Raw genomic sequence first — 23,590 nt, 5'->3', positions numbered from 1 at the left:
TGGGGGACTGACTTACACAGAGATAAGGCACGGCAATGGCTGCTGGCCGTATCGACTTTCTCCAGCCCTGCGGAGCTGGTGGCCAGCTCCGCAGGTTCGACGTGGACAGGGATCTGACCTGGATGGATCCCACAGGGAGGCGGAGGTGAATGATCCGTTCCACCACAGACTCCAGGGGCCCGGATTCATTAGAATCTGGCCTCATTGGCGTCCATGGCAGAATTCTCTGCCCGCCATCCCTAAGAATAATACAATATTCAAATGAAAAATATCAGGTGGCCAAATCCGCCAGCATAATAGGAAACGGATCACATCCAGCAAAATCCCAATAGCAAAGACGGAATGAACGAAAATTTGGTATTCTTTGAAAATGACAGGATAAGACTTCAGCAGAAGGGGAAATTTAGCATAATAAGTGCCTCTAAACTCTCCCTGCTTCTCTGGAAAGCATTCTTCTTTTTAAAATAAAGCTGTGCAGGAAAATGATCTGGATGTGGAATGTCACCTTTCTTTAAATAGTGCAATTATGACGTTTCCTATTATACACAGATCACAGCAATCGTTAGGCTCTGCTTATGGAGCAAAGAGACACATGTATCTGCACTGCGGTCCAAAGCCTGGGGTGTTTTACTCTTATTGGAGTCGACAAAGGGTATGCTTAGATTTTTGTCAGGCCTCGCTGCACGAAACATAAATCCCCTCAGTAACAACTGTGGGTACAGGAAAATGTTGGCTCCAGGAGCAAAAGCACCAGGCAGGGGGGTGGGACAAAATCATTTTTTCGCCTTCTTCCCCTCTAGGAGTTTGTTATGTCTTTTTGTAACCAATTTACATTCATTTTGGAAGGACGTGTTGATCAAGGGCTTGCAAAAAGCTTGCTGATAAAAGCCTTATTATTCTAGCAGCCTGTTAACAGTCACCACTGTTCTTTCATTTTGGAAAAAAAAGATCCTGCTGTACCATGATGTCTAATTGTGGGGTGTTCACCAATTCCCAGCAGCTCTAAAGAAACATGGACTTTGGGCTTCAAAGGCATGGCAGAGCTTGTAAAGGCACGTGACAAAGCGAGTCACAGCTGAAAACGCTACCCTTCCCTTCTGATTTAATGGTAAAAAAAGTATTTTTAGAAAAGGATCACTTCCCTATGTATCTAAAGTGGGATGTCCATGTGTAGATAACCTTCATGCCGATCAAGTGGGGAGGACAGACTAGGAAAGGGTCTATACTGATGGCAAAGACAGCGGTTGCTGGTGGCTCCGATGTCAGTGGGGCGGTGAATCTGTTCTGAGTTTCAGTCAGAACTCTAAAGGAGCTATCCAAGCTGTGAGCACCTTGGATAGCTCCTTTAGAGTTCTGACTGCTTCTGACTGAAACTCTGAAAGGATTCACCATCCCACTGACATTGGAGCAACCAGCCTCCGCTGAATAAACACCCCTCCCCCCCATCCCGTCTTGCAGGAAAATGAGAGAATGACTCCCTGCCTCCTCTCCCACAAAAACTGCTGCTGTGGGAATTACCACATACATGCTTCCCCCATGCCACAGGGAAATATACCCAGCTCCAGAGGGAAATCCACAGGTGTGAATGTGTTCCTTGGAATATCTGCTCCTTCACACGGGTGGACATATGCGTCACATTTCCCTTAGACCCCCTCTTTCCTGATGCAATCTCACACACAAATAGAGAGGCTTCAGTCTCATGCCTTTAATTCCTTATCAACAGGTTAATTACAGATGCAAACCCCCGAAGACGCTCAGGCTACCAAGGGATGCCTCCAGGGGATTCAAATGGGAACACCGACATTGCCTGCAGTTTGAAATGAGGCTTGCTGGCTAGACTAACTTAGGGAGGGATGTCCCACCCTTCCAGTGATGCTTCCCTACGTCGCCTCTCACGCATCGCTAACCGGGTCGACTGTCTGAGCTCCGCCCCTGATGGTTCCCTCTTAGCTCTGCACCACAGTCTAGCACCCCTTAGGTCACAGCCCCCACTCTCCTCCTCCTCCTGGCTTCTTACAGAGGGGGACAAGGGGGGGCTTCAGGCCTGGCCATCTGGGAGTTAGTAACCTGAGAAGCATGCCTATTCATATCTGAACTGGCTTGGGAAAATGCATCCTCTGGTTCTGGCTGTTCCTCTTCTGAATCTGAGCTGCTAACTATCTCCCTGCACTCAAAATCAATCCTGACGACATGCTTTCTTGGGGGAGGGACCGTGAGGGGCAGCGTGGGGCCTCCCCGCCACTGGGAGAGGGAGCCCCGCTGCACGGCATGAAGGATGGGTTGGCGTGCCTGCCATCACCCCATGCGAGACACGGAGCGGCATGGAGGAATCTTGAGAAGGCGGCACCCCAGGGGCAGGCGGGGGATGGGGGAAGGCACATTTTCTATATGTTTTATTATACAGCCACTAGTTGGCATTGCCGATATATCGGATTATCTCCATGCCTTTTCAAAGCGGGATTAATGAGGAAAAGCACGTGAGGCGTCCTGGAGATTTGACGTGGTTGCCTAAAGGACCTGCAAACTTCCGTGAGTGGCCAATCACGAGTGTGCAATAAATCACTTGTGTAAAGAAGCTCTACGTACTGGTTTTTCCCTTCTCAACATTCCCATTTAGGTCCACCACTTTCCTTTCTCCTTGCAAGTAGCGTGCAGATGCCTAACGGGAAGCAGCCTGCAAAAACATACGACCAGTTGGCCTTTGCAATTGACAAAGTGGAGAAAGTAACAATGGGTTGCTTGTGAATCCCTTGTGCAATTATGATGGTGCCGTTTAGACTACAGGTCGAGTCCAGCATTGCCAAGATAACTCTGATCCTTCAGGGACTTCTGATAAATCCTTTAGTAAACACATGCTCAAGTTTTAAACTAAACAGAACAAAGACTGTTTCCCCCCCCCCCTCTCTTTAAAAAAGAGGGAGATCGAATGCTAGATTCCCGCCCTCCAACGAAACAAAGACTGCAACAAAAACTTTGCAGAATTTTGCATAGAGGAATGGCAGAAAAGGAATGGGGCTGTCTGTATATTTGCATTGTATAAATATACTCGCCTCTTTAATTCTGCAGAGCAAAAAAAAAAAATCAAAGGAAAGAGGCAGCCATGGCAATATTTGAAAACCACTGCATCAGTCAGCAGGGAGGGCGATTAAAGGCTATAGCAGCTGCTAAAATGATCATCCCCTCTGCAGATAAACCATCTCTAGGTCTGGAGCAGGCAGAGTGAGACAGAAAAGCTGAATGGCAGCAGCAGGAACAGCTGCTGGATTCATGCAATAAAGTGGAATATTGCCGAACAGGTTCCTATGTGGAGCACCAAGCTGGCCTTGCCCACTGGCCTTAGAGAACCCCCCTCATGGTTCACTGCGAGGGTCTTCCTTTCAACAGCAGAATGCAGGCCTTGTCGTGGAATCTAGGTTGCAGTCCTGGGTACAGTTAAGCTGTTTCAGTCCCTTGGAAGCAGCCTTGCTAGGCGCAGAACTGCCTCCTAAATCCATCGTGAGTAGCGAAAGATTCCAAGCCCAGATAAGTGCAAGCATTAACGACAGCGGTGGGCAACAACTCCAGTCATGGGTGGCCTACAACTCTCATCCAGCCTAGCCAGCTTAGCTATGGAGAAGGATCATGGCAACGAAAGGCCAAAATATCCGGAGGGCCACAAATTGCCCACCCCTGGGGTAATTTCCCTCTAAGCAATTTCCAGTGGAGGCTGGCGGATCTGATGTCAGTGGGGCAGTGCATCCGCGCCAGGTTTCAGTCAGAACTCTAACGGAACTATCCAAGGTGCTTATGTACCTTGGATAGCTCTGTTAGAGTTCTGACTGAAACCCAGCGCAGATCCACCGCCCCACTGACATCAGACCGACCAGCCTCCACTGGTAATTTCTTTGGATCAGAGTGACGCCTTAGTGCCTATCCGGTTTGCTGTGGCAATTCACGTGGCAGAAGCAGGTGCTGAGGGGGGCTTGACAGATAGCTGTACATGGGAATTGACAGACTGTCAATTGCAGTGGACAGATTGCAATTGCTGCATATGGGGGCTTCTCCCGGAGTGGGGAGAACTTTGAGACTGTGTATTTGTGCAAGTCGAATTCATTCTAACACACACACATTTAAAAACGCCCATTGCCTAATCCTGAGGGCTAAACTACAGGCTATATTAAATGTATACCATGTCGGTGACTCTAACCTATTAAAAAAAACCCGAGTGTAAGTGTCTCAATTCACTGGCACCATTAGGGTCAAATTGTGTGTGTGTGTGTGTGTGTGAGGGAGGGGAGTGACTGGGTGGGAAAATTTAACCTCCCCTACTACCATGGGGTGCTCCCAATCCGAACAGGACCCCCCACTTGCCTACACTAAAGTAAAAAAAGTTAAGATCAGCTACACTCTACAAATTTAATGTAGCATGTAGTTTAGTCCTCAGTTTCTTTCTTTGTAATTAAAGGGCAACCTCATCTTCCCTTAATGCTGGCCTCCCTGCTCTAAAAAGTGATGCATAATATCTTCATCCTTAGCAGGGGGGAATGAATTGCATCGCTTTGGGGTGAGGCTATGGTGAGGCTTGCCTAGACACGTTTGGAAAATAAAGGCAAAAAGGACTTTCAGACGGAGGACCAAAGGTCTCTCCGGGCTTGCTACCTGAGACTAGGTATGTGCTAACCCACCCCCGTCTGGGTTCTCTGGGTGCCTGCTCAGCCCCTGCCCCCACTTGCCAGTCCCCAGACTGTGCTTGAGCCCCTCCCACACTTGGTGAGCTGCCCGCACTCACCCCAGTGGCCTTGTTGAGTGTGGTTGCCATTTTTTAAAAAAATAAAATGGCGATCGCCAAAATACACATATTTTCGTATGCGTGAAAATGCGCATTTTTGTGATTGCCAATTTGTTTTTCAAAAAATGCTGACCATGGAGCCCGATGAGGCCACTGGGATGAGTGCAGGCTTCTTGCTGAGCGCAGGCAGGCGGTAAGCGGGGAAAGGGCCTTGGCGAGCGGGAGGGGGGTTCTGCCTGATTCCCAGATGGAATCAGGTGCCCATGCCATCCCTACCTTAGACCCTTTTAGATGGTGATGAACAGGAGATCTCCTGCATGCAAAGAATGTCCTACACCACTGAGCTATGGCCATCAACTTGGGTGGACTTTCACTGTAAACCAGGGGTGCAGAACCTCAGTTCTGGGGGCCATATCTGGCCCACATGGGGTCCCAATCTGGCTCTATGCAGTTCTCCAGACGGCCAAGCCCTCTGTCTCCCAGTGTGGTCATTTGGTGGTTTCCCAAGTTTTGCAAAGTTTTCCCTACATTCAAAAAGGTTGAAATGCCACTCCCAAGGCTTATATATTGGCAATCAGACCTTCAAGCTAAGATAGTCTAGTGTTTTGGCTCTGCCACTTTTGCCTTTGGCCCTGTCCACTATTGCAATGCAGCCCCCGAAGGCTTCTCCAAAAAGAATTTGGCTGTTGGGCTGAAAGAGATTCTGCACCCCTGCTGTAGAGGAATCTATGCACTGGGTTCAGCAGCAGCACCCTGTTACCATTCCACCAACCCCTTGGTATGCATGCATGTCAAGCACATGCAAGCTGGTTATTAACGAGAACATCCAGGTGCACAAGAACTTAACCACCTTGGACCTGGCCTGAGAAAGAAGAGCTGGATCGGGATATGAGAAGCTGAGGAACAGAGGAGGGAGGTAACAAGACTTTATTAAGCCCTGTGCTGATTCCTCTGTGCTCAGGCACTGTGCTCATGCAAGGATAGGTCATGGCCTTCTTTGAGTGTTTTCTTATAAGAGAACATATTTTCTCCACTGCAAACCCTGTTTTCAATAGAATTTAATAGAATCAAAATTGCTGGCTGGAACTACGGTAATTCCTATAAATACGCACGGAACACAATAACGATTTTCTACTTCGTTGTGCCACGGTCAATTACAACTCATACATTAGATCAAGGTCTTTCAGAGACTGGGGCTGGTTTCTACCTTGGATTGTTCGTGGAGTTTGTCCATTTCAACTAGCAGGCATCTCAGCAGAGAATTTAGCCAGCCAAGACGTGGATTAAAGAACAAACCCCCAAAATTTTGCCTTGCAAATTTCACATTTTTGCATTCCCTAAGAGGCCTGGGGCAATGCAATTTTACATTCCGAGTTACAGAAGGCAGGTGCATTTGCATGCAAAGGTAAGGAGAAAATCCATGATCTCATCGGAATACTTTGCCAGTTCGGGTCTATCTCATTTATGCAAGGGTGACAGCATCCTTGCAAGCAGATAGATTCTGGATTGAGTGTGCAGTGAAGAGCAGCCGTGAACATCAATATGTGGTGTCTGCCTGTTGCCATATAGCTGAAATGCATCATTGAAGCTGCCTTTCTTTTGGGCTTCAGAGTTTATTTCTATATTTTGAACTAAAGGCTAGAATTGCTGGATGGATCTCAAAAGAAGCAAGCACCTTTCCTTTTATAAACCTTCAAGCTAGGCAGGTGTTTTCCTACCATATTCTACCTAAGTACTATAAATGTTTAATTAACAAATAATAACAACAACAACAAAAGGCATCATTCATTTCCCTGCAGACACAGCTGCATGCAAGGAATCCACACAGAGCATTCTTTACTCCTCCGGTAGCCTTTGACAGACAGTACATGCCCCTTTGCCTTTGGGAGGGGCCATGGCTCAGTGGCAGAGCACCTGCTTTGCATGCAGCATATCCCGGGTTTCATCCCCAGCATCTCCAGGTAGAGCAGGAAAAAATCCTGCCTGAAACCCTGGAGAGCTATTGCTTCCAGTTAGTGTCGACAATACTGGGCTACATGGACCAATGGTCTCACTCAGTATAAGGCAGGTTCCTATGTTCCTATGCCCACAGAACAGTCATGGACATGTTTAACAGGAAGGCCAGGTTTGTTGCTGAGACAGGGGTCCAGTTGCCTTTCCAGCGTTCTGCTCATCAGGTCCTCAGTTGCATCCATGAGAATGCTTTGAACCTTGTATCAATTTAAATTATACTAAGGTTACCATTTCAAAAATGAAAAGTGTGTGTGTGTGCGCGTGCGCGTGCGTGCACACATGCATGCACACCCCCACATGAATGCACATATGCACACACATGCACGCGCGCGTACACGTGCACACATGCATGCATGCACGAGCACCCACACAAACAGATATTACAAATAAAAATCTGATTTAAAAAGTCATGGATGACAAGGGAGAAATTAGACCGAATGGTCATGTCCCTTTCCCTTGGACTCACTGTCTTTCCCCCCAACCACCCATTTTTTGGTGGTTCCACAGCTTTTGCACCCCCCCCATTCTGTAAAACTGAAATGCCTCTCCTAAGCTTTAGCTTTCACCTACAATATGTGTGTCTTTTTGCCCCATCCATTTGCCTTAGCCCCCCCCCCCCCGGAAAGCAGCCTCGAGAGCGTCACTGAAACGGCATTGGGCCCTCCAGCTGGAAGACATTCAACATCCCTGACTTAGAGGATGCTGTGTGTGGAAAACTGGCCTTGGGGAATGTGTGTCTGAGGGTACACGTACCCCAACTCCAGCCTCTCCCCGATCCTTTAAGCTGTCGGGGGCGGGGAAGTCTCCTACAGAGCTGACAGGATACCAGGGGCGAGGGGAGGGGAAGAAACATTTGGTGCTGTGCCGAACATTTCTCCCACATTTTTTTGACCATTCCCATTCAATTTGATAGAAAAGAAATGGCTGCTGGAAACAAATTCAAAGGAGGAGAAATTTCAGAGAAATTCTCATGGATGGGCTTGGGGTTCTTGGGCTTTCCTTACTTATGAGGTGGCTGAGGAATGCGCATGAGGGTCCTGTCTGTCATTATACAATAATCTCTCTGGCAGCCTGTAGCCTCCCTGGCTTCCCACACTTCAGTTAAAGCCATTGTGAGGAAGACACCTTGAGTCGATTCCTCCCATGGTGCTTTTTCAGTTCAGGAAGTGCAGGGGGCCTGGGGGGCTGCAGAGCAGTGGAAAGGTGTGTAATAGAGAGAGAACACACACACAGCACCCTTGGCCACCTCGCAGGGATTAGGTAGGCTCAAAAATATCACCATTTTTTTTTTCAAAATTCTGCCTCAGAAAAGTGGAAGCTTCAACACAGTTGACGCTATTGCCACTAGGGATGGCAGAGAATTCTAGGGCTAGCCTATCGCGTGAAAAAACAGTGATGCAAATGGCGTAGTCGATGCCATTTGCGGCCGTAAAGCTGTTAGAGTAACCTAAATGCAGCCATAAATGGCTGCATTTAGGTTACTCTAACAGCTTTACGGCCGCAAATGGCGTCCACTACGCCATTGGCGTCTGGAGTTAGCCCTCACTCAGCCAGCAATATGGCACGGCAATGGTGGCCGGCCATATCGCCAGCTATGTGGAGCTGGCAGCTGGCTCCACAGGATCGCCGGGGAGTGGAGCCGGCTCAGACGGATGCCGGGGGGAGGGACGGATCGCCTCCCCCCCATGGGCGGATTTCTACCCGGACCAGCAGGTAGGGAATCTGCCCATCCCTAGTTGCCACCTACAGAAGCAGTCCAATAATCCAAAAACCCTTAGGAAAAAAAGAACAAACCTGTGCTGCAACCCCTGCCAATAGTGAGCCCTATCCGTGAGAAACTCCTTCCCTAGGAGAAATTCGGTGAAATTGTCCCCCCAATTTCTCTGCTCACAAATAGGCTGGCGAATTTTGAGAGGCCATTTTGTACCACTCTAGAAAAATTGGGCTCAAAAGATACACACCACAGGGAAAGGTGGCAGGCTCCTTTCAACTGTGAACGTTTTCCTGGAAGGATAAAGCCCTTTCCTACTCTGCTCTCCCACACCTCTAAATTGCTTTCAGTGCATCTACACATAGCATACTTTTTTATACTAATATAGAGTGGGATGATTAGCCAAAAGTGTGCAGCAATTCAGGCACTGTTAAGGAAGTGCTCAGCCGTTAGCTAGGAGGGCTGACGGCGGCTTCTCCCTTGCACTGGGGGAGAATTCGTCCTTTCCCTCCATCCTATAAGCTGCTTCCTTAGCACAGTAAATTGTGAATTCTGCCTATTAATGACATTGGAGGGGCTTTTTCAAGTACTCTTCTCTTCCTTGACCTGAGGAGGCCTACAGGGCAAAGTCTGAGACCCTGGATGTGCTGTAACATTCAGCAGAGAATAAATTCCATGATGAGAGGAGGATGGTGGAAAGAGAGAGCTCCAGCTGCAAAAATCTGTTTTGAATTTCGCTTGCCCCCCCCACTCTTTTTTTTAAAATGAAAACAAAGTATGAGTGCAACACTGAGTGACATTGCCATCATTTTGCTCTGACCCCTTGATGGAAAGAATGTCTCTTATGCCTCCTATGATCGCCCTATAGCCTGACATCCTCCTACAGTAACGTCTCTTGCACCAAGGTCAGTGGGATCCTTTGTCGGGTGATAAGGAGGAAAGCAATACCGAGGGAGTTGCTCACACGTAACCATTTCAAGTTTCAGCATGGGCGAAGGAGAGAAAGAGATTACAGTAACAAGGGAGCGAGGGAGGGAGGAGGCAGCATATGGACATCATGGTTCAGAAGCTTGATCTTGGAAAGACCAAACCACAGAGGCCGTAGCTCAGTGGCAGAGCAGAAGGTCCCAGGTTCCATTCCCAGGTAGGGCTGGGAAAAAAACCTGCCTGAAACCCTGGAGAGTAGCTGCCAGTCAGGGTAGACAATACTAGGCTAGATGGACCAAGGGGCTAACCCAGTATAAGGCAGCTTCCTGTGTTCTTATGATTAAAGTGTTAAAGAGCTGGGTAATTAAAGAGTATTCCTTGTGGTTATTTTTTTTATGATTCTTATTCTTCCACATCATACTAGCTATATAGATGTTCTTGAGGAATAGTCACCTGTGATCTGAACCGGGAAGGGAGGGGGGAGGAGCAAGTAGATGGCCTCCTAACCTCTTTAAACGGCCTCTAGGATTGAGTCACAGCTAGGGTTGCCAACTGGCCAGCCAAGGTTGCTCTTGTGCTTTAACCCGCCACTTGATGCATAGAAATTAAGCTTTTCACAGCATGGAGGTAAACATCACTTGCCAATGCCTGCACACACCTCTAGCTGTTGCTAAAGGCAACCTTCATCGACCTGTTGAAGGGTTAGCAACCCTATTCTCAACCAGGGTCTGTAGTGTTCATGGAAACAAAGAGACGCAAAAGAGACACTTCTTTTGTCTCTGCCTGTTGACCTTTCCTGCAATTTCGCTCCTCCTCCACCTCATTTTCGTCCCCCTTGGTTGCCTTTTATGCCCCTTTACTTCATCTCCAGGCCATACTAGAATACCCTAACAGTCTTCTGTGGGTTCAGAATTTGGCTTGGGGTTCTAGTCTTGCATTGCAGGTCGTGTTCAAATACATTCAAATCTCCTGTTAAGGCGAGAAGGCAATGAGCAGGTCTTCAAGAGTGCTGCATGAAGAATGAGAGGAGAGGTGGATCATGGGACCACAGAAAGAGTGGGATGGGGTGATGGGGGAATCCCAGCTTTAGCGGGGATTTTAAAAGTATGTGAAAACTAAAGATGTGTGAATCCGCAAAATTCGAGCTTGTTGAGGCTCTCTGAAATCCACCTCACTCATGTCCATATCAGATTGCAAGCTTTTTTTTTTGTTGCACAAAAATCTGTGCATCTTTTCGTGTGCATTTTTCCAAACATCCACATCGTGTGCATTTTTGAAATGTACACATCCTTCTCCAATGGACTAAAGGATGTTTGGGTGCCTTTTCCAATTGTATGCATTTTTTCCATGCACATTTCTCAAACACAGGCATTTTTCAAACACTTTCTCATACATCCCTAGTGAAAACTACCTGGATTGCAGGATTGCAATTCTGACTATGCTGTGGGGACCAACTGGATACGTTCTTTAGCTTTTCTTTCCTCGTCCTCCTCCTCTTCTTAAAAATAACTGCTGATCTTTTTCACCTGCAGTGGAGGTGGGGAGAAGCACATGGTTGGAAGCCTGCATGATTAAATTAGATCCCTTCTCTGTAGCCACGGGGGTTGTTCTCCTCAGGGCTCCTCACAAGTTAAGTGAAACACAGTGTAGACCTGCAGAGCTCTTGAGCAGATTAATCAGGAGAGTGGAAGAAATAACAGAGGTATGAAGAACTCATTTATACATGTAAAAGAACCTCCGTGTTTGTACATTGGACTCCTTGGCAGAAGAGAAACAGACCCAGTGGCTTTCCTTTCCCTCCTGTTTACTGTTAAAACATAACTTGTACTTTTGGTTACGTTTGGGTCCCTCTCTCCAAATCTCTCAGGGCAGAACTGCACATTATCTTGATAAATAAGGGCTACCCAATTCCATTTTCCCTTATATTCTTAACACGGGTGACAAGGGAAGACATCTATTTGCAAAGGAGAATCAGCAAATGAGAGCAAGGGATGATCCTTTATCCCAAGTGCTGCTTTTTTTCTGTAAATGTCTCCTTCTGGCTATTTTAGCTCATTTTTTTTTTTTTTAATCAACCACTAGGCTCTGAGGTTTGACATAACCCGAGTTTTGGGGAAAATGTCCTAGACAGAATCACAGAATAGTAGGGTTGGAAGGGGCCTATAAGACCCTCGAGTCCAACCCCCTGCTCAATGCAGGTATCTAAGTCAAAGCATCCCTGACAAGTGGCTGTCCAGCCTCATCATGAATGTCTCCAGTCCAGTGTGGGAGAGTTCACTACCTCCCTAGGGAATTGGTTCCATCATCATATTGCTCTAACAGCCAGGACGTTTTTCCTGATGTTCAGCTGGAATCTGGCTTCCTGTAACTTCAGCCCATTATTCCGTGTCCTGCACTCTGGGTTGATCGAGAAGAGATCCTGGCCTATATAGTTTTTAAAATAGAATGGCATCGGAGGCCAGGGGGTATTGGAGTTTAAACTTCATTCTTTAAGGGGGAGGGAGAGGGGGAGGAAGGGGAAAGAATCTTTTTTCTTCACTTCCTTTCATCCTCCCTTTTCCTCCCCCCCCCCCTTTCCTTCTCTTTTTGTTATTGTGGCGTCCTCATCAGAATATTGTATTGTTGGGAAATTGTACTATTGATCAGGTTGTTGGTAATTTTTGGTATTGTTTATTTCATTTATAAAGATAAATTAAATAAAATATATTCAAAAAAAGGAAGAAGATGAAGACAGAGACGAAGACGAAGAAGAGATCCCGGCCTTCCTGTCTGTGACAACCGTTCAGGTACTTAAGAGAGCTTTCATATCTCCCCTCAGTCTTCTCTTCTCAAGGTTAAACATGCTCAGTTCTTCCAGTCTCTCTTCATAGGGCTTTGTTTCCAGTCCCCTGATCATCTTTGTTGCCCTCCTCTGAACCCTCTCCAGCTTGTCTGCATACTTCTTCAAGTGTGGCGCCCAGAACTGGACACAGGACTCAAGATGAGGCCTAACCAATGCTGAGTAGAGGGGATCTAGTATTTCATGGGGTTTGGAAGCTATACTTCTGTTAATGGAGCCCAAAATAGCATTTGCCATTTTTGCAGCCACATCACATGGTTGGCTCATATTCAGCTTGTGATCTACAACAATTCCAAGATCCTTCTTGTTTGTAGTGTTGTTGAGCCAAGTATCCCCCATCTTGTAACTGTACATTTGGTTTCTTTTTCCTAGGTACAGAACTTGGCATTTATCCCTATTAAATTTCAATCTGTTGTTTTCTGCCCAGTGCTAAATGCCCCCTGTACCCCCACATTTATGTTTTTTTGGTACAGCTGGATTTGGGAAGATGTGTCCGCTAAGGAAAAATATACCTATATTCTTATAACCTGTGATAGTGAGTCTCTCTCTCTCACTCTCTCTCTCTCCCTACCTACCTACACTAAGGCCCAATAATCAGAGTACCTACAAACACACATGCATTATTTGGGGACAATGTCCCCATCCCTCTTACATGACATCCTATATTCCTTCCGAAAATAACGGTAATAGCACAGTGATTTCCTGCTGGGGGCATGAGTGCCTATGCTGTGCATTCCAAGACAACAACCATCCTAAAGTACTTCAGGGGAGAGAGATGGGGAAGGAGGAGGAAACATGGAGGTTTTTTAGGTCCATGGAGTGTCTAGGCCATTCACAGAGCTGAAAAGGGTGCAGAAAAAGCCAATCCAAATGATCAGAAGGCTGGAGCAACTCCTCCGTGAGGAAAGGTTACAATGTCCAGGGCTTTTAGCTTAGAAAAAATGGTGAGTAAGGGGGAACATGATGGAGGTGTATAAAATTATGCATGGTGTGGAGAAATTGGATAAGGAAATGTTTTTCTCTCTCATAATACTAGAACCCAGGGACATCCAATGAAGTAGAATGGTGTGAGATACAGAACAGCTCAAAGGAAGTACTTTGCATAAACTACAGAAATTGCTACCACAAGATGCAGTGATGGCCACCAACTTGGACAGCTTTAAAAGGGGATTATTTATTTATTTAGCATTATTTTTAGGCCACCTTTAAGGGTGGAACCCACTTTAATTAGACAAATTCATGGACAGTAAGCCTATCTATGGTTATATATTATATCCAATATCAGATGCAGTATGCCTCTGAATACCAGTTGTTATACAAACTAGAGGGTGCTATTGCACTCATGACATGCTTGTCGGCTTCTCACAGGCATCCGGTTGGCCACTGTAGGAACAGACTGCTGGATTGGAGAGGCCTTTGATCTGACCCAGCATGCCTCTTCTTATATTCTTGTGAGGACAAAGTAACAGATTGCTACACATTGCAGCAAGTCTAGCCACTTCTCCTTAATGACCTGAAGGGCCAGACATGGGGAGTGCATTTCTAGCCAAGCATGTGATGGAGAACAAAAGATTAAGAAAAAAACTAAGCAAGACAGTTTGCCTACTTAGGAATTCAGTATGAGATAGATGAAATTGGGGCTGCCAGCAGAATTTTTTTGGGCCCAGTACAAAATATGTACTCAGCCTCTCCCCCCAACACAGTTATTTCCAGAGATTTTGCAGCCCAGTACTTAAAACACAGACTAGGGGTGGGTGGCTAGGGGTTGAGAACTCTCCCTTCAGTCCAAGTTGTAATGCACATATCCCCAGGTTCCCCGATGTACCCTCTTATCTGAAACTCCTACCAACAATTTAGTTGGCTGTCCTAGTTAGACAATGCTGGAGAGACAAAACAATCAGGAAAATTTAGACCTCAATAAATAGTTATTCACTTAAACAGAATCTTTCCGCCTTTTTCGTTTTTTGCAGTGTCCAATTGTAGTGGAGTTTATTTAAACATGATTCTATACCATTTACTTCTACATTCATTAAGTTCTTCCCTGTCACAAGGTTCCCAGGACAATCTTTTATCTTCTCACACTTTGGGTGGAACTGGTCATGATGAGAAATTCACAGTTGCTACCAAAATGGGAACCCCATGTTGAGTTCCCCTCCTCTGCCTATAACGTGTAATTATGAAAACATGATATGATGTGCTGCCTGTCACCATCCTGCAACAGCGAATAATATGGAGCATGTTTTCAGTAGGGCTGCAGTGCTTAATTTATTAATCAGCTGGATTGATTAAAAAGTTTAAACAATTAAAATTCCAGGCAGCAGATTTTTTTTTTTAAAAGATGTTTTTAATGCAGGTCTTTATAAAAGCTAGAGAGAGCAAGCACCAAAAGATGCATCCCGTTTTCTCACACAAAAAAGATAATGCCTGCTCCAACAGATGTGTGCATCCCCTTAAAACCTCTAAAAACAAAAGAAGCATTAGCTGAAGTATAGTTTTTACTCATATGCAAATGTATGAAAATGTCACAAATTAATTAATCCAGTCATACAATTAATTAACTAAGATTCCTTCAATCTTGTGAAACCATAGTTTCCATAATTGCACCTTCATGGGTAGAGGAGGGGGAACTTGACGCATGGCTGCCGTTTTTCATGGCAACTTCATGTTTGGCATCACAACTGGTGATGCCCTTACTCTACTTTTTGTGTTTAACCAGGAGTTAGTGGAAATATCTACTGTTATTCAACGACACAGGCAAAAACAAAATTGGCAGGATTAGGTTGAAAACACTGATTTCAGGACACCTTTCCTTGAGACGTACGTACATACATACATACATATATATATATATATAAAATTCATATATACAGTACAAATATAGTCATATATTTAAAAATATAATTGTAGCTCTAAATAGGAATACTTCATTTCTATAGCCTGAGCATACAATGGACAATGTAGATCATTTGACCAAGTTTCCAGTTTTCGTGGGTCCCTTACTAGTTGTCTTGGATCCCAGGGGAGCCTGCAGAAGACGAGACATCCCAGGGAAAAGCCACTTGGATAACTCAACCTGTCACCTCAGCTGCACCTGCCTGTGGCAGAGGACCTAAGTTGGCGGTGGGTGCTTGTAAGTCAGCATCAGGTTGAAGGAGTGTGCAAAATTGTTGGCGAGCTTGCAGCTGTGCGTCTCCTCAGCTAGAGGCAGCAGGAAGGCGAGGAGTAGCAGGAGCAACAGGAGCAGCTGGAGGGGCAGAGCTGCCCAGCACACACGACGCAGGAAAGAACACGCTCTGGCTGGTCGTCCCTGGAAGACATGGGCCAAAGGGGGCATTAATGAAGGCTGGCCTCTATGGAAATCTGTATTCGGTCGCGCTTTCTTCAAGCCGGGGAGACGTATGGAGTATAGAAAGGGGTAGGGAGGTATGGCTTGTGCAAAATCCATTCTGCCTGTGTTCTGTGGATTGTGAGGTGCCTTTTGTTCCATTGTTTGCCCGTCCATGGAATCAGACCTTTTCGTTTCCGAATTTGCGCAAATTCACAAGTGCAGAATGCACAAATTCCACCAAATGCTTACAGAGAAAATGTGCATTTGAGGCCTTTTTTTTTAATTGCAAATTTTTCTATGACGAAATTAGTGCACAATTCAGGAAAGTTAGAAAAACAGCCCACAAGTCTGCAAAATCCACCCGACGGGGGAAAGCCAGTCCACTGCGGGGTCTGTGGGTCGGATTCATGAAAATCCGAACTCATTTGGTTCTGTTGTGGATTCCTCTGACATCCCTAAACAAGGGTGTTGAACCTCAGGTTTATTTATTTTATTTATTAACAATTTTTCTATACCGCTCCACATCAAAGGTTTCAGAGTGGTGAACAACAAGACAAAAGAATAACACCCCATAATTAAAACCATTAAAAAATTTTAAAAGAACAGATTCTGAACTTAATAAACTGCGGCTGGTCACTCAAGGAAGGCCTCTCGAAATAACAATGTCTTCAGGAAGAGCTGACAGCAACACAGCATTGGCACCTGCCTGACCTCCAAAGGCAGAGAGTTCCACAGGAAAGGGGCCACCACACTGAAGGCTCTTTTCCTGGTGGACTCCAACCGGGCTGTGTGGAACCACCAGCAGCAAGCCCTCCGATGACCTCAGTGACCGGGCAGAAGAGGGAGACGGCACTCTCTCAGGTATCCTGGTCCCAAGTTGTTTAGGGCTTTGAACGTGAGTATAAATACCTTAAACCTGGCCCCGTAGCAAATAAGCAGGTTTATGGGCAAAATCCAGCCTGTTAGGGGACAAAATCCAACCTTACAGGTTCCGCAGATGGCAATGGCCCCTGCCCTTGGCCCCACCCCACTTTCCCCAACTGCTGATGGTTTGGTGGTTTCCTGGCTTCCCCTACCCCCAATTGTAAGAGGTTGAAATGCCCTTCCTAAGGCTTAATTACTGGCAGTAAATAAAATATGCTGATAGTTTGGCCCCACCCACCAATGGGATGCAACTGCTGAAAGCTTTTCCAAAATTGAATTTGCTCCTTGGACTGAAAGAGGCTCAATACCCTCAATAAGGCATCATAGTGGGGCAAGTCAGGTCATTTGGATGGCTTTGGGGTGGCTAAGACTGCACTACCTTGTGGGTGGGCGTACTCTAAGAGCACGACAGAGACTTTTTTGGGGGTAGCACAGGTCACCAGTATCAGACTGTTTCCCAGACCACTGGCAAGTGAACCCGCTTCCCATGTTCCTGAGGTTGTTACCATGAGCGAAGTCCTTCAGAGTAAACACTCACACTTAGGGCGCAATCCTATGTGTGTTTAGACAGAGAAGAAGTCCTACAACTCCCAGCATTCCCCAGCCAGCCCTTAGAGTCCATATGGAGCTTTTCTTAAGATTAAATGATCTTGCTATCTTCTTGTTTAGAAACATTAAAACAAGGCTAAACTCCAACATTTCTCTTGGATGTTTCAGCCATGACGATAAGCTGTGGGCGGGTGGGGGGAGTGTGAAAGATGTGTGGAGAATAGGAAGCATAAGTGAACTGCACATCCTGTCACTCTGTTTTTTCATTATGCCCCAAACTAGTATTGAGGGCGAAACTACATGCAACATAAAATGTGTGGGACATAATGAACAGTATCAGAGCAGGTGTAGAGGGGAAATTTAATTCTTTCCTTCCCTGCTGTGGTTCTGAAGAAGCTTGTATTTGCTTTGAGGAAAGGAATTCCCCATAGGTACAAAGATGCATTCAGCATCGTATGCAGGGCCGGGGTCAAGGGCAGGCATGGTTGGGCACTGGCTGAGGGCCCATGCCCCAACAGAGGCTTACTGACAAAAGCCTCCTGGAGTTGCTCCTCTCCACCATTGCAACCAACTTGTTCATCTGCCTCTCACTCTAGCGAAGACAGCAGAGGTGGTGAGAAGGAGGAGGAGCAGATGCCATCACCTACTGGCTCTTTGCCTGTTGCGCAAGCAAGTGGCAGGAATAATGAGGAAGAAGATGAATACTAATAGCAGCTGGTGATAATGATGGTGAGAACATAGACTCACTGAGGAAGGGGTCCATCGAGGGTGTTTTGCCCAAGAGCCCTCAGAAACTGGAGCTTGCACTCATCACGCGTAGTTTGGTCCAGAGTTGCTATAACATTGGGGCAATTTGATTCTTGGCATACCTTCCTATTTTTACACAATGCAACCCATTTTTACATTATGCAAGGCGGTACCTTCTATATGAACAAGCAATGCTTCCATGGAAAGAGGTGGTGAACATAAAGAGGCTGGGATTTCTGAATGCCATAAAAAGGGCTTCCATGAGCCAAGAGACTGGAATTGACCTAGGTGTGACAATTTGCCAGACACTAAATTGCTAAGAAAATGCTCAGTGTTAAAAAGGATCTTTTTTTCCCAGACAATTTCTGAGCCTCGGTTTACCCGAGGGAGACCACAGTTGCCTTTAGTACTAATTTTGTGATTTCCAAGCACTGGTTACACATTTTCCGAACTGTCTGCATGCCAGACAGGAACATGGTGCCTGCTGGGGAGAAATGACTGCTTTTGGTGGGTATTCAGTTACACCAAAGGGCAAGCTTCACACACCCTCTTCATGGCCAAAGCTTTGCTTCTTGTTTGTATATATTTGCTGCATCCAGGGCACCAGCAGTTTGGCTTATTCAGGATCAGAAGTGAGCCCTGGGCCTTCTTCTCTGTCGAATCTCTGAGGGGCAGAAGGGCAGCAGAAAGTCCCCCTGTTACAGTCAAGCCGGCTTCTTTTCATTATTTCCTGTACAAGTCTCATATTTTACAAGATGCCAGGGAATAAAAAGGGAAGTGGAACAGATGGTGAAATTTGAGCTCAACATATAGTAAGTGCCCTTTACAACTGTGTCTGCTGCTCAGCAATGGCTCATTATAATAAGGGGAAGGGGAAGAAGGGAGACAGGAATGAAGTTCTGGCCTTACAAAAAGGCATGGTTTCCCTCAGAGAACGCCGCAGCAGCACAGAACAAGAGCAGCACAACATCACAGAAAGACAGTCTGTCTGTCCACAGTAAATAGAACCACGTCACACAGCAGGTCGCCAGGTCTTACCCTGGGAAAATAGGGGTGGGCAACACATGGACTGTGGGCAATATGCCCCCTCCCGCTGAATTCGGCAGCTGTGAAATTTATATATATACACCCCCGCCATGGCACTTTTAGCACTATCGAGCACTATGGAAAACTACGAGGGCCAAATTTAGCTTGTTTGCAAGCTAAATGTGACCGTTTTAGCACTACAGAGAGGAGTCCTACCGAATTTTGGTGGCAAACCACTGATTTTTAAAGAACAGTTCAAAGCAACTTTCAGATTCTGAAAATGGCCCTCAGACCTCCTGTAGTTGTCCATTCCTGCTTCAGAAGCTCCTAGGAACTGACAGAGTATCTAACCACTCTGCTTTCCAATCTGCTGCTTCACCCAACCACTTCTGGTGTCCAGTGGGGAACCTCTCCAGCCCAGTGTCCTCCAGAAGTGTTGGACTACAACTACCATCCTCCCCAACCAGCATGGTTGCCATGCTGGCTGAGGAGGATGGGAGATGCAGCCTCAGACCTCTGATGCGGGCTAGGTTGGGGAAGGCAGTTTTTGAGTCTCCTTGCCACATCAAGTGGGAGAACAAAACGGGCAAAAGGACCAGCAAGAAACAGAATGGTCACATCTGGATGAATGTATTTCAAATATGCACGAGCCTTTGGGCTGTGCATGGAGCCTGTTCGCACAAGTGAGCAAACAAGCCAAGGAGTCTTCCATTAACTATAGTTTTCCATTTCATCTGAACCGGGAAACTATGGTTAACAGCTTTGCAACAGGAGAGGATATTAAGCCAACTTTAAACTATAGCTTAAAATCCTGGCTTATTGTTTCTAAGCCATTAACCAAAGTTCTCTGGTTCAGAAACCATAAAGACTTTGTTCCAAAATGCTGCTTCAGTGATGAACGCATGCAGTTGTTCAACAGTAAGGGAAGGGCATTCTGTACATGCTCAGATACCTTCACTGCAAAATGTCTGGAAGAAATGAGGTTGCATACATTCCATCAAGCTCAGTACTGTCTACATCGGGGTGGGGAAACTCAGGACTGTGGGCCAAATGTGGTTCACCTCTGGTCCCAATCCAGCCCTCTGAGGTTCCCCAGATGCTCATACCCCCTTCCACCAGTCCCACCGCCTTTCCCCAACCACTGATAGTTTGGTAGTTTCCCGGCATTCGTGTGGTTTCCCCTCCATTCTAAAAGGCTGAAATGCCTCTCTTTAAATGAAATGCCTCTCTCTGAAATGTTACTGGCAGTCAGAGTTTTAAGCCACAAACAGCTGGGGGTTTTTGTGTGTGTATTGTTGGCACCACCCCCTTTGCTTTCAGCTCCACCCACCACTGAAATGCAACCCCCCCCCCCAGACCTTCTCCGTAATTAGATTCAGCCCTTGGGTCGAAAGAGGTTACCCACCCCTGGTCTACACTGACCAGCAGCAGTGCAGAAAAGGGTCCCTTCCCAGGCCTTCCTGGAGATGCTGGGGATGGAATCTGAGACCCACCACATGCAAAACATTGCTTTACCACTGAACTATGGCCCCAACCTGTCTCTTCCCTTAATAGACAGGGACTAGACATCTTAAGAAAAGATGTGAGTACAGATGGTACATGGTACTATTCTATACATAGTGCTTTTTGAGGGTGGAAATTACTTCTTATGTAATCTCAGTCATTGTCATAGCCGTCCCATGGAGCAAGCCAGTTATCTCCATATTCTTGCAGGTAGGGGGATGGGGGTGCACACAGTCTAAAAAAGTTGTGTTACTAGTATAGTTGTGTAAGTCAACTTAATCTCCTAGCCTTCTAAACTCTTGGGCTTTAAATATCGTCTGCCAAATTCATTGGGAAATGACATAGCAATTTTCCCTTCAATTTTTTCTTTGTATAATAGAGTTCCTTGGTTTGAAGGAAAAGCAGGGGTGAATGCAAAAACTACAAGGGGGAAAAAAAAACTGGGTTTCTAGCTCTCAGATGCCTGTGTTGTAAGCCACAGAAAGAGTACAAGATTATGAAGATGCAGGAATCCAAATACCTAAGCCAGGGGTAGGTAACATGCTGCCCAGAGGCACCAACACACCACTGAGCACCTTTCTTGCCAGCTTCTAAGTTGCCCTACCCCACTCATAAAAAAAAAGGATGCATTTTCTTACCAGCAGCTCAGATTGCTGTGAAATAGGGTTCAGCCGGTGTTGAAAACTGGTTCTCAGAGCAGTTTGTCCATTGTGCTGGGCCTTAGCTCACACCTCTGCCTTGCACTCAGTCTTTTGGGTAATTTAGGGAGCAATCCTATGGCTGCTAGTCAGCAGCTAGACGGCCATAGGATAGGTCGGTTCCTGGGAACGGACCTTGGAGTCCGCGCTCTGAGGTCAGTTCCCTGAGAACCGACCTCCACCCTGTCCTGTGCTCCGAGCTTGGAAGAGGAGTGCAGAGTGGCGAAAACGGGGCATTCCTGGGAATGTGCCGGGGAAGTCGGAAATGCCGGTACGACAAATCCTACATGTCATCTGGCTGCCACTTCCCGTGCTCTGAGGTACTATGGCTAGACAGCCGACTGTAAATGCAGGGCAGCTGAAGCATGGAGGGGATGATTCCCTCTGCGCTTCTTCTGCCCTGCATTGGATAGGCGGCCACCTATCCCGGTAGGATTGCACCCTTACTTGTCCTTTGTCACACCTCCCATGGCAGCCATTTTGTGGTGGTGCCCAGGACAATTTCTCAAATTGCCAAATGTGCCCATGACCAAAATGGTTGCCTACCCCTAACATTTACATTTCGGATGGCCAGTCTCTCTAAGATGGTGAAGGAAAATGGCCACAACAAGAAGATAAAATCAGTTGGTTACAACTCTTGCCCACAGGTGAAGTCCATAGCAGAGAACTGAAACATTCCCAGGCTCTGAGTGGATATTGCTATTTTGGGTGCTATGTTTCTTTCACTCTGGATGAAATTTTGGAAAGAGTTGATACCTAAATTAAACTGTCTCTTGGGAAACTTCAACATGCATGCCTAGCATCTGAATAAACAAATCAAAGTTGCCAGTATAAGATACAATTGCTCGTTTGGCTGACTAATCTTTACTATTGGATCCAACTAGATGACCTAGTAGGAATCTTCAATCTCTTGTTTTCAGAAACACCCTGAACCTTTCATTATGGTTTTGCTGGAGTAAGGGCTTTCATATCCCTGAGAGGTGGGGACTAACCTAACTAGGCTTTTGTGAATGAATAAGCATTGCTAATTTCTTTCCTGGCCATGCTCCTGTGCCTTTAACAGAGGCCTAAGACAAACAGGTAAAGGCTTTACTGGTATGTCAGTATGAGGATGGGAATTCCTGTGTTAGGCTATAAAAGCAAGGCCAGTGAAAAAGGGTGGGCACCCTTGTGTTTAATAGATCCCATCAAGAAACATCATTGGATAAGTAGAAGCAAGCGTAAGGGTGCTATGACTTTGACTCTCTCTTGATAGCATGAATGTTCTGACAGCTATGTTTCTGCCAGACAAACTAGATGGGTGAAAAAGAGTCTGTAAGCTTTCTGTTCCACCTTTGGCATGTCCAACTCATCAATGTTGCGGGGAGGAAGAGAAGGCAGCTGAAATGATCTTTTTCCTGTTTGTATTTGGATAGACTCTGAGAAAGTAATGGGAGAGCTGTTAAGTTAGTTAAGGGTGTATTGCATGGGATGCAGCTGCTCTTTTTAAATTAGTAGTTGGGCTGCCTGCTTGAGGAGTCTGCTTGCTTCCAATATGCTCTGTTTGCATATTTGCAGATAAACAAATGATAAAAATACCATCTAGCTCCACTGTTCCCTCTCTCTCCCAGCCATCTAACATCTCACCCTGGACTTCTCTCTCACCAACTGTGGAGCGCATAACAATACTCATAACTCTAGAGGCCAACAGGTCCCATGATTGCCACCACCAGCTCTTGAGTAACAGCAAATGTTGCCATATCTATCTGGCTAGCATTTAGACCCAGACAGGCTTGCTGAGTTCTGTCCAACTCTTGAAAGAGCTGCTGTAGATTTAGAAGTTGCATGTATGGGGGAAATTCCACCAGGTGGAATAATGGGCTCAAGTTACAGGAAGCCAGATTCTGGCTGAGCATCAGGAAAAACTTCCTGACTGTTAGAGCAATGCGACAATGGAACCAACTACCTCGGGAGGTGGTGGGCTCTCCCACACTGGAGGCATTCAAGACGAGGCTGGACAGCCATCTGTCAGGGATGCTCTGACCTGGATTCCTGCATTGAGCAGGGGGTTGGACTCGATGGCCTTGTAGGCCCCTTCCAACCCTACTATTTTATGATTCTATAGGTGTTGCGATTCTCTTTGCTCCACTGCTGTAATGAGAAAAGTCACACCTGGCCAAGGTCTTGTGTGTATGAAACTCTTAAAGGTGCAGATGCTCTAAGTTTGGATCTGGAAACCTTAGGAGCTATAGTGTGTATGTGTGAGTGTGTTGTAGTTCCTCTGGTCAACAAAGCCTTCCCCGTGCTGACCCCTATGAAAGTATACATACCAGCCTCACTCAGCTTTGCACCTTCCATATGTGATGGCCAATGCTGGGGATAATGGGGGTTGCAGTCCAACACATCTGAGGGTGCTAGATTGGGGAAGGCAGATATAAACAAAGAGCTTCCCCCTCACTCAGCAAGGAGGGAAATCACCACTGGAAGGGGGCCCCTGTTACGCTGATCATGTACTGCAGCCTTCCCCAACCTGGTGACTCTGGATGTTTTGCACTTCAACTCCCATCAGCTCCTGCCA

General features: G+C 46.3%; 1 protein-coding gene across 10 annotated transcripts in view; it reads right to left on the bottom strand.

Annotated features, from left to right (window-relative positions):
- The window catches only part of SYNE3 (spectrin repeat containing nuclear envelope family member 3), a 153,081-nt gene that overhangs the window by 10,043 nt on the left and 119,448 nt on the right, over positions 1 to 23,590 (bottom strand). For 9 of the 10 annotated variants that reach the window (XM_084839689.1, XM_084839738.1, XM_084839698.1 and 6 more), the window contains one exon: positions 11,449 to 15,565. The exons of the other annotated variant lie outside the window; for it this stretch is intronic. In XM_084839689.1, coding sequence (XP_084695815.1) covers positions 15,368 to 15,565 — 198 coding nt within the window. In that variant the 3' untranslated portion in view covers positions 11,449 to 15,367. Of the gene's footprint in view, positions 1 to 11,448; positions 15,566 to 23,590 lie in introns of those variants that run through there. 10 annotated transcript variants of the gene reach the window in all.

This window comes from Heloderma suspectum, chromosome 1 (assembly GCF_057233095.1).
Source record: "Heloderma suspectum isolate Gila_16-S chromosome 1, 16-S_ref, whole genome shotgun sequence".
NCBI classification, from domain to species: Eukaryota; Metazoa; Chordata; class Lepidosauria; order Squamata; family Helodermatidae; genus Heloderma; species Heloderma suspectum.
The sequence above is the reverse complement of the archived record's forward strand: the minus strand, read 5'-3'. Positions and strand labels throughout refer to the sequence as shown.